General features: G+C 37.5%; 1 protein-coding gene across 1 annotated transcript; it reads left to right on the top strand.

The window, feature by feature from the left end:
- Positions 1-362: 362 nt before the first annotated feature.
- LOC112523857 (mitotic checkpoint serine/threonine-protein kinase BUB1) lies at positions 363-11816 on the top strand. The gene is made up of 14 exons (XM_025133530.1): positions 363-433; positions 664-811; positions 1133-1290; positions 1436-1526; positions 3214-3324; positions 3402-3489; positions 4636-4739; positions 4834-4905; positions 4982-5071; positions 5135-5292; positions 5434-5488; positions 5574-5708; positions 5806-5927; positions 11322-11816. The coding sequence occupies exons 1-14, from the start codon at positions 363-365 to the stop codon at positions 11512-11514; spliced, it is 1596 nt and encodes a 531-aa protein (XP_024989298.1). The 3' UTR covers positions 11515-11816.
- The last annotated feature ends 398 nt before the right edge of the window (positions 11817-12214 follow it).

The raw sequence follows: 12214 nt of genomic DNA, 5'->3' as shown, positions 1-12214 counted from the left end.
GAGAAGGGATCGATCGGAGAAGACGATACAGATGTGGGTTAACAGGGGTAAAATGGTAAATCAGTAATAAGTCAATTTTCATAAGTCACAAAGGATTAACTTATCAAAAACTACTTATTACCGGTTTGGTACCGGTATAAGCACTTTTTTTTTTACCCAAACACTCCAGAATGGCTTATCTCCGATACCAAACTGAAATAAGTTAATAAGTCAGTTTGAAAAGCCTTCCCAAACACCCCCTAAAAATAAAAATATGAGAGACATAAACTAATGGTACTCAGATTTCAGTGTATACTTCATTCAAATATACATTTTCCCGCCCCTTTGGACTTTGACACATTTCCACATCTCCGACGAACCATATGGCCGTCACTTCCAGAGCTCCGGTCAACAATACTTTCTCACGAGAAGACCCTCTTTTACCACATCTCTGGTAACTCGCTTCTCTTTTAACTGATACTCTCCTTTCATGTCAAAATTGGAGGCCACTTGCATACGAAAATTGTTTGAAGCAACCCCAATTTATGTAAATAGACCAAATTTCATCACGGAGGTTTGATGCTTGCAGATTGTGGAAAGTAATTTCCGATGAAAATGATGTATTTTGTTTAAATTTGCTTATGGATGATTGAATTTTAGTGCCTTTTGTTTTTGCCCTTGTAGGTCGATTAAAGCAGCACTAGAGAAGTTAGATTTATCTCAAAATGACGGGGAGGATGTTTATGAGCTTGTATATCACTGCATCGAAACCTTCAAGCATGATCCAGAATATCGAAACGACATCAGATTTCTCAAGATTTGGCTTATATATGTAACCTCGTTTCTCTCTTTCTCTCTGTCTATATGTATCTAGTCGATTAATTCCAAAGAAAGAGATAGAGTTTGTTGCTTAGGTCAACTTATCACTTTCAAATCCGAAACTTAAACGGATTCTGTAAACAAATTAACAATTCAAAGAATTTATCTCAAATTTGTGGCTGAAAAATAATTCCTTTTGGTTTTACAAAGGAAACCGCATCATATCTTCGATATTTAATTAAATTTGATTCTTTTTGAGGGTAATATATATTTTTTTACACCGTCTACGAAATTTTTTTATGTAATAAAACAAAAACTCCATCCTCTTTTGCAGATTGATTTTAGTCCCGACTTCAAGGGCGTTTTCAGAGAAATTGAACAGCTCAAAATTTGCTTGGATAAATCTTTGCTATATGAGTCATATGCATTGTTCTTGGAAGCACGGGGGATGATGGATGAGGCTTATTTAGTGTATCAATCAGGCATTTCAAGGTCTTTACTCTTTTCTTCCTCTATACTTCTCATTTATGTCTAAATTTATGACTAGGGGCTCAATTTTTTTTTTTCAATAATTTAGTTGTTATTATGTCATATTGGCTGTCTTAGCTGATGAGTATGGAGTCAAGTTCTGTTTTAGGAATGCTGAACCAGTAGGGAGGTTGAAAAAGGCACATGCATATTTTCTTGAGAGAATGCGTGCAATAGTAGATGCTTGCTCACATCAGAAGGTATGGTGATCAAAACTGTTTTTTATAATTACAAGTTTACTTGTCAAATAATTTTTTTTTTATCAATTTAACATTGTCAATTTTGATTATTTCAAGATTATGTTAAAATGCCAAATACCTAAATCTCAACTAGCAAATAAACGCTAGGCCTTGAGGCTCTTCCCCATAGGCAGTTTGAGTCTCCTGAGGACTTGGGATTTTTCTGGTTGTTATCTTCAGGCCCCACGGGATTAGTCAAGGTGCGAACAAGCTGGTTCGAAGATCCATGCTTACCAAAAAAGAGTTGTGCATTCTCCCGGAATATGGAGCCATGTCGTTCATGTTTAAAACATCCATGCAACCATATTATATGCTCATGTATTGTTATAGATACCTTACAAACCCAATGCAGGATAAAAAACATCACAGTACCACTTACCTGCATACGCTATGATTGCACTCCGGTAGAAAAAAGTAATAGTAATATATGAAATATCTTGGACAAGGAATCAGACTTGGTTTTTGCTCAGAAGGTATGGCATGGAAGCCTATGTAGTACTGACCGACACAAGTACACATGAAAATAGAAAAGTTAAGAAACCATTGCTTAGCAGAAAGAATAGTTGTTGAGTGTTACATGTGTGTACAATTGTAATATAACAAGAGAGGCAGACTTTTGTTTGTGCAGTGTTTTTAAAACTTCCACTTTAGGTCTTCATGATTTTGCATTTGTAGTGGTGAGTTACTGCAAGATTCACAACTCCCGTGCTTGTTATCTGCTGATGGCATTTTTCTTCTGTACAAAATTATTGTAGGCATTTAACCATGCTTGGCAGTGCATAGTTGCAATGCTTGAGCAGGTTCCAACTTACAAGTTCTTTTGTAACCTTTCGTTAATAGGCTAGTTGACCTCTTTTTGTTTATACACCTCATTAATCCTGTTAGATTGAAGGAAGCAAGTGTGAGGAAAAATTAACTTGAGTTGAACAAACAAGGCCATTACTAATGCTGAATGTAATTAGTTCAAGACCAGCACTGAGATGTGCTTTGCGTGCCATATTCTCTATCACAACTTCTTCAACAAGTTACACTGAAGTGGTGAACAAGATATAGTTTAAGCAAATAAACCAATTTAATATCCAGGCAAACCCTAAAACGTACATTTGATGCTTGTTATATCAGGAAAACAAGGATCATTGCTCAACCTATAGTCCTGTTTTCACAAAATGATATCCAGTATTTTGGGAATGCTGCATTGTTTATTTCCATCGTTAGCTTGTCTAGTGGCATATTCTTGGTATGTAATTTATCACCCACTTGGTATCTACGGGACATATAATAATCTTTCATTTTGCACTACACATGTTCAAACTATTTTGGCTTTCTATTACTCAATACTAAGCACCTACATTCACACTGCTCAGCTTTTTGCAAGTACTGAATTTATTATTGGAACTTCCATGTACTTGACGTTTTGCACTGATCCAAAGTACCACTGGCTTTGAAGACATTAATAGTGATCCTTCTTTCTTATATTTATTACCTTTTCTTAATGCATATCTAATTGTTGTGGTGTTTCACTGCTTAATCTTTGAACCAAATCTCTAGATTCTATTCCATACTCTTACTCCATTCATACAGGACTAGTTAACTGGTCTTTATATATGAAAGTGTGAGACTAATGATACTGCACTAATATCTTCTCTAGGTGGGTGGAGGATCCCCTCTTGACAATGGTTCAAGTTGTACGAATCCGTGGTCAATCTCTATTATCAAAAGTCTATTGCAAAAGAGGAATGCTCAAATATCAAAATATGAAGTAAGAAATCTTGGTAATCATCATCGGATGTTATAAGCACTGCATCTTTTTCACATACCGTTTTTAACATGTGCCAGGGATATCATGCAAGTAGTAAATGTTATTCTGGGAAAGTGACCTTATCATCTTTGCAGAAGTCGGCTAGGAATAAGGTTATTGAGATAGGTAATGTTAGTTCTGCTTATCTCGTATAGTTGTTTTTTTGTGCTATGTTATCCCAGGCTTCTTTTTCTATACTAATTTAGTTCTCTTCTTTTTTGTGGAACCTTTAAGCTTAAGGGAGTGTTTGTTTTAGTTTATTTAGCAGTCCGTCAAGTGTTTGCATTTCCATTGAGTGATTAATTGCGTTCAATTTCCGTTTAACCGGTGGATTCCTTCCAACCTACTCGCTTGGTGGGCCGGGAATGCCCGGCTTATCAATTTATTCGGTAAACTACTAGGGGCTTCCTAAAAAAGTTAAGGATTAGTAATCTTGAGATGCCAGTCTGCTGCTTGTCTTGGGATAACATTGCCCTCAATATTTTCCAAGTTCCAAATTCTATATATTGGTAAAAAACATATTTCCATATTTTGTTCAGTTGGCTTATCAGACAGCCTTCAGAATTCAGTTTCTTTAATCTGTTTATTGCGTCTTAATGACTTATGTTGCGTTTGGTAGGAAAGGCTCAAAATGAACGAATCATTTCATACCTCACACCAGTGTCCTTCCCCTCCCCTCTAAACCACCGTAAAGCACCAGCCACCACCCTCTTCATCTGCAAAACGCCATCTCTTTCCCCAGTTGTATCCCCACAACTCTGCCGCAGAAAAAGAAAATTAAAATAATCCGGTGGGGGTAAAATGTCAGGGGGTTTATTTTTTGTAAATATTAGAAATAAAACTGAATAGAAGTCCCAGTTTCAATTTTTCCGAAGGATGATAGTGTTGACAATATAAGATCATCTGTCAGCAAGTAATTCCTTAGCTAAGTTGTGTTACAATCTGTTGTACCTCGACTTTAGAGGCAAGTCATCTTTTAACCATGACTAAAGAAAATGAGTAGATACAATACTGAATAGAAGTCCCAGAAAGATGTGTGCTTGCACACATACTTGTAGAGGTATACAAATGGAGAACTGAAAGAAGTATGAAGTCTTTGGTTGCTCTCTCTTTTTACATGACATTGATTATCAATGACGTGGGTTTCATATATCTAGATAGTTATTTTAACCTTTTAACTTGTAAATAGTAAGTGATTCTAAAGTTTTTGCGATAAATGGTGATAATCCCATTCCTATGCTATGTCAGCATCACACTCTTTTCATCTCACAGGTGGAAGAAAATATCAGATCAAGGGTTGTGCTGGTAAGGGTGGGTTTGCACATGTATACAAGGCATGTATCACCAGTAATCCAGACGAAGTTGTTGCTTTGAAGGTGGTTAATACATTAGTTAATCTCTGTTTTCCATAATGACTTTGTTGAAACTTGAACGTCGAGGATTGAGTTCTAACTTTTAAGACACTGGCAGATACAAAAGCCCCCATTCCCATGGGAGTTCTACATGTATCGCCAACTTGATAAGAGGATTCCAGAGAATGAAGTACGCCACTCTTGTTCTTATTTTATTATATATGTTTTGGCTAAGCAACTGATGCTTATCAATTGTTTATTCACAGAGATTGTGCTTTGGATATGCTCATAGATTGCACCTCTATTCAGACTACAGTATACTTGTTTCAAATTTTTTGACTCATGGCACACTTCAGGTGAGTTTAGATTTGTAGTTCATTTTAGTCATGCCATTTTTTATATTTGCATTCATTGTGTAGGATGCCATAAATACCAACGTGTGTACTGGTGCCTCCATGGATGAAGTTTTGTGTATGCATTACACAATTGAGATGCTTTCCATGCTTAAAAGTTTGCATGGTAATGGAATTATTCATGGTGATTTCAAGCCTGATAATCTCCTGATGCGCTATGCTAGGTAAAACAAATCCTAGAATTGTTGTTCTAGCAAATTCTAACATATATTATTCGCTTCATGATCTCTTAAAGTAATTATGTATGCATCACTATATGCTCCTTCAGAGTTCAACATTCATATAAGAGGCTCCACCTTTTGCAGGGATGATCTGACCGAAGATGGTTTTCGCACCCATACCGGTCCTTGGCATGAACAGGTTTACAGTTACATCTACGATCAATTTCTGAAAATATTGCTAAATTGGACATTGTTTCTGATAATTCCATAATTCCATTTGGCAGGGACTCTGCCTTGTTGACTGGGGTAGAGGAATAGACCTGGAACTATTTCCCAACAAGATAAAGTTCAATGGAGATTGTCGAACATCCGGTTTCCGTTGTGTCGAAATGCAAGAGAACAAGCCATGGACATATCAGGCATGTATGCAGTAGTGATATTATTACACTGTGATTGTATGTTATGCGAGCTTATATCGACTTAATTTGAGTTGGCTCTTTGTTGACATTTTGCTAGGTTGATACTTATGGCCTTTGTGTCATTGTTCATATGATGCTTCACAATTCATATATGGAGATCGAGAAGAAAGCATCTCCTGATGGTGGCTATACATATCAACCTAAATTGCCTTTCAAGAGGTATGTTGTTTCCATTGGCATACAGTCTACCTAATCTTGCTCTTACTGTTATCTTTTTGAATAAATGGTAACCAGGCTTCATCTTGTTTCCCTTGTTGATAATTTGTTTATAACCGATGCTTTCTATTCTGATGTACTCAAATGCTCAAATTAGCAGAATCGTAGGGTTTCATATGATTTACTGCTAGCAACATTTACGGTTATTAGAAAGGAAACCAACTTTCGAAAGGTTGGGGCTCTCCCAAGACTCATGCCAAGGAAATCACAAACAGAATGCCCTCTCCTCAAGTCTCTATCCCCCTATTTAAACTAGTAATGCCCAGACTCATTAAAACCTTGCATTGCATACTTGTACTATCCCAGCATTAGCCACTTGTACTTCAATTACCCAGCTTACCAAAATGACTTGCTAACCCTCAGGGCGTAACAATCCCGCCCCGAAACTCTCACCTTGTCCTCGAGGTGGAAAGAAAAAATAATATAAAGAAATTAGCGCTGCCATGTTACCAAGTCTCTCCAACCAGCTGCAACCGGAGATAAACCCTTCCAATTAAGCCCATGTCAGCTCCTTTTCTACACCAATCTCTGAAATCACTAACCACCTTTTGACCGTGTCTTTTCAATGCTAGCACCAAACTAAAAAGAGTCTTTGTAAGTCTGCCCCGACGACTTTCTACCAACTTACAAACTCATCTAAGTGCTCGAGTCCCAATCGACTCTTAGCCCAACTGTCATGAACCGCCACTTGGAAGAAATCTAAACATTTCGTCCCTTGTATTGAGTGGTATAGTGGACACCACAATAGAGTATACTCGTTGATCTCTTCAGCCCAATACGAATTCGTGTAGTTGCACCCACATCATTGTTCTTCCTTGCTTGGTTTGCTCTTATATAGCCATCACATCCAACGATCCCCTTTCCCACATAGGCATGGGCTTCTCCTTCTAGTCTTATGTTCATTCCCGGGTAACGATACAAGATTGTCCAACGCTCCCTTCAATTCCTATGTTAAGCTGCTTAACAAGGCCAATACTTCTGTACTTCTTTATAATAGCACCCAATAAATGGTCACCGACAGTACCATATATTATATATGTCGAGGGTTTTATTTACCTTCTTTTCATTTAATACCTCTATATCCGAAGTAAAGTGACACCCATATTAGGTCCATGCTTCTTGAAAGTACTAGTACTGCTGCATGGAACAATCTTTAACGGGTAGACACTCCTTTTTAAACGTGAAGTGTTTAGAGTTACTGTTGTCTTCTTTCGGCTTATGGCTCAAAGAAATACAACTCCAAATGAAGGCACTCGTCTAGGGGAAATCTTGCATGAATCAAATCCTTCAGCTCGATTCTTGCTAGTTGAATCTCCTCCATCACATCAATCAAATTCCCCAAAAGAGAAATGATGAGGCTGCTTATCATCTCATTTCATAGTCCAAGTGGTGGTCAAAATAAATCCGATAGAATATTGTCAGAACTGTGGTTTTTGCTCGGTCAAGTGCTCCAATCTTGGCCATCAAGCATCTATTGATGATGCTAAAAAGAAAGTTTCAGACTGTAGGCAAGTTTTTTTCTCTTAAATTTGCTTAAGGAGGGTGGGTCTTTAGCATATCCGATAAAGTGCAAGAAGCCAATAATTTGCTCTAAGGGTGGCATTTCATCATAGTCAGCCATTCATAGTCAACCATTGCAGGTTCAAAATGTGATGGTTTTAGAAGATGCAACACTGATCTAAGTCTTCCTTTTGTCAGAGTAAGTTCAACATTGCCATTGATGATTCCAGCTTTGAGTTTTCAGGTTTAGTTGAGAATTCCAAAATTGTGCGATTGTGATTACTCCCACATTTTTGTTGATGAAGAAAATATTAAGACCTGTACATTGAAGTTGTACAACCACTCATTTTGCTTTGAATGCCTCGTCTTCTTTGTTCTCCACATGGGGAATCGGTTCAGTTTGTGGTGGCAGTGGTGCAATGATAGGTTGGGGAAGGTAGCAATGGCTGGGTAGTGGCAAGTACGACAGAAGAAAGATAGGAAAGAAGGGTTTTTTTCATTTGGTCATCACTTAATATTAAATACCAGATAAACATAATTTTTTTTATCTAGCACTTACTGCAATAAGATCTCTCACCTCAATCAGACTTCTTATATCAGTCAATACTTGCCTAAATTTTTTTAGTAAATAAACCCTAACTTGCAGTCAACATGATTTGCATAGGTATATGCCAGTTAGTTTGGATACCAGAGGCCCAAAAAAGGTATGCCTATGAGGTATCTAGAGATTATGTTGACTGCAGAAATGTGTGATTCTTTCGGATTTATTTGATATCGTGCACAGAAGCATGTTGTAAACATTATATTTAGCCTACTTAACTATAAGTATAGAAGTGAACCGATCATTCATCTGTAGCTCTTGACATCCATTGATTTTCCAGTTGGATTAGAGTTAAGTTTTTAGAGAGATTACACAAAGAACACTCATCCATTGTAGCTCCTATCATACTTATCTCAAACTTGCTTTGCATTAGCTTTGAGAACCTTTCACAAAACTTGGGATTTGTAGCACCAAAAATAATGTCATCCACTTAAATCCACAGTAAAATCATATTACCTTTGTATCATTTCAAAAACAAAGTAGTGTAGATTGTACATTTTTGGAATTCATTTCCAACAAGAAAAGTGGACAGTGTCATACTATGCTTTGGGTGTCTGATTGAGTCCATATAAGCTCTCGTCTAGAAGATAAACAAGGTTTATACTTCCTGTTGTAGTTTGTCATTTAGAATGATAGACTTTATATCCATCTGATAATCTGTAAAACATTGTATGCATAATTCCAATTAGAATTCGACATCCTGAGCTCGAAGAAGATTAGATAGGATATTCAATTTAACAGGTAACCAGCATATCTAACGAATTTAGAGATTTATCTAAAATATTCGTAGACTGGAGTTTTGGATACTACAAACATAATTGAAGAAATTGACTGTTAATTGAGAAGGATAATCAACAGATTAGATCGATTTGATTTGTGATTTAAATCAATCCGCATTGATACCAATTGCTGTTCCAGATATTTTAATTGATTGGAATTAGATAAAATTACTATGAATAGCGGAAGCATATAATATCAAATAGTAAATAAACATGAACAATATGCAGAACAAAATTACTGAGGAAAGAATAGCCATATGATTATCTTCATGGCAAATATCTAACAAGGATGAGTACGATTGTTGAGAGATTACACAAAGAACACTCATAGATATTCGCAATTATTCTCTCTATTACAAAATGAATTTGACAAGTTATCTAAGAATGATCCCCAAAGGCTGTCTATATAGGCGCCAAATGTAAAAATCAAAACTTTAGTGGCGATGGTGGTGGTGATGATGATCGCAGAGGTGGCATTAGCACGGTGGTGATTATGGGGGTGGCATTTGCCGGGGGGGGGGGGTTGACGGCTGGGATGTTGGTAGCGGCAGTGGCGGGGGCAGTAGCATTTGCTGGTTGGTGGTGACGGCTGGACGATGGTAGCGGCAGTGGCGGGAGGCGGCATTTGCAGGGTGGTGGTGACAGCTGGGACGATGCCAGCAGCAGTGGCAGGGGTGTCAGAGGCGGTGGTGGAGGTAAATGATTGATAGTCGAAAGACAACGTCTAGGCGTATATCGTTGGGTAGGAATTTTTTTGTGGTAGTTTTGTTTTTTGACTGAAAGGATAGGAATGAATTTGAATTCCGTCACATGCGATAGAATGAGGAAATCCATGAATGGTGGAATCTATGGAATCTAATTCTATTCCATATGCAAACCACATAATTGAACGGAATTTGGTCATCCGATATGCCTATACCAATTTCTGTTAGTCCCACATCAGCTATATACGTGGACAAATTTCCCTCTATACCCCAAGGGCTTTCATGGAGATTAATATGAGTTTCCATATATTCTAACACGGTATTAGAGCCAAGGTTTACTAGGGACTCGACACTCTGGGGCAATCTGTACTCACCTAACCGTCTAGCCCCCTGGGCCAATCTGTACTCGCCTGGCCGTCTAGCCCCCTCTCAACACACTGGGACAATAAGTTCCCGTCTAGCCCCTTCTCAACACTCTGGGACAATAAATGTCCGTCTAGTCTCCGTTGGAGGAGGCGTGTTAGAGTCCCACATAGGCTATAGACTTGGACAAATTTCCCTCTATATATGCTGAAATCTTCCTTCTTTCCTCAAGGGCTCTATAATATTGGAGATGAATCTAAGGTTCCACATTCTAACAATTGGAATCTTGCAAACCAAATGGGGACTAAGGGGGAACTTGGATTGATGTAATGTTTTTTTTTATGGATTTGGATTTTGTGGAAGGAATTGGAATCTTGTGTGTTCGGTTTGTAGGTTTTGGAATGGATTTGAATTTCATTCTTTATAGATGCTCTATAAAAAAATTTGAGGACCGAGGAGCCGACTACTGATGATTAATAATTATGAATATCAGCCAAAATGCTCAGGGACGCCTCTTGTTCCTCTTCCCTCGTTTGACATCATGCATTTGCCATTGTCATGTTTAGTATGGCCCACGTATCATACATTGCTATCTGCATCTAGCCCTATCTCTTAACAATCTGGCTGAGATTTATGGTATGATCACCATGATAAAAGACATCCATGTGGTATAACCACGATCTCTGCAGTTACGTAAGTCCTATAGTATTTGTGTAAGGAGTGGTTCGCAGCATGGTGCCTTGAGGCACGCCATGGCATGACGAGATGTGCGATTTTTACAAGGCTTGACTTATTTCTACTTTTTCTATTTTTGGTCTTTTTGAAATTTCTTGTGTTATTACATATTTAACTTTAAATTTCGCACTTTTACAGAGTATAAAATAGATTATCACGTCACTCATAGTTTCATGGATTCACATATCAGGTCACTCATAGTTTCATGGATTCACATATGTCACAGTCACAGCTACAACGAAGTTGCAAAACCTTTCCAAGTTCTAATTTGAATATTTGATCACAAACTTTTTATATGATACTAATATATATGATTTTTCTTCTTGTAATATGAATGTAAGTCTTCTAATATTGTATTTCATTGAGTAATAAATAGAAAAAATGTATGTTTACATAGGTATATATTTGACAGATAAATTTTCCGGCTTATGTCACGCCTTGAAAAACGCTGCATCCTCACCTTTGTGTGCAAGGGTTGAGGCTTGACCTCGCCGCCACGTCACGCCACGTCTGACGCCATCTAGAATCTTTGGTTACAACTATATAGAAACACATTGTGATTTTGTTCCCCTGATCTTGATGAAGTTGATGCATAGGAATCACAAATATACAAATTTCAGTAGCTTTTTTTTTCTCATCATTTTCATGTTTACAGATATCAAAAAGTGGAGCTGTGGAAGAAACTTTTTGCAGACTTGCTTAACCATGATCACCAAGAGGATGATCATTTGAAGATATTGGCAAACTTAAAGATATCATTCCAGGACTACTTGCTATCAGACCCTCATTTGATAAAACAGCTAAAGCAGTCACTGGCAAAGCAAAGAATTTCCATGTGCTCATCCTAGTTTCCAGTTACATCACAAAATTATCTTCAAACCACAGGATTTGATGTCGATGCAGCTTCCGGACGTATTTCCAGTTCGAATTTCAAGCTCTTGAAGAAAGCTTGCTTCAATGATCTGCTTGAAACCCTGTATGACATGCATAATGCTGTGTTGCTGTATAACCTACTTATGAAGACCAGTTATCTAATAGCTTTGACACCAAGGGTTTTCACAATATGTCGAAAAAATCGCTAGTTTTTTTGAGGTATGTGATATATACGGTAAATTAAAGTCTTTTCTATCTTTGGTGAGATTTGAACCTCCGACCTTCATGAAATTGGGGTCAGTGAGTATCGTTGTGCTAATGTCCTTTTAGAAACATTTGCTCCATTTTCTAGGGTAAATGATAGGTTTGTATACGTCCTACCTTATAGACCCCTACTTTTGAGTGGGGATAAACTGGGATTGTTTGGTTCACCAAGGCGAAAGATCATGTGAGAACTAAAGTAATGGTGAGAAGCGTAAGAGATTTGAACCTTTGATCACTTTTAATCTCATGTCCATCCATGATTTGTGCTTTAGAAGGGAATTGATCTAGTGCATCTTATTAGTGTTGACATTCAACTATGATTGATCCAAAGGTGAGAACTCTTCTTACCCTTCTTATAAAATCATCATTGGTGTGTTGGTTAGTTCATTGATTTTCATATGTGAAGTATAA

The sequence above is a fragment of the Cynara cardunculus genome (genome assembly GCF_001531365.2).
Source record: "Cynara cardunculus var. scolymus isolate 2C chromosome LG 12, CcrdV1, whole genome shotgun sequence".
Classification (NCBI taxonomy): Eukaryota; Viridiplantae; Streptophyta; class Magnoliopsida; order Asterales; family Asteraceae; genus Cynara; species Cynara cardunculus.
This window is presented reverse-complemented; position numbering and strand designations above follow the sequence as displayed.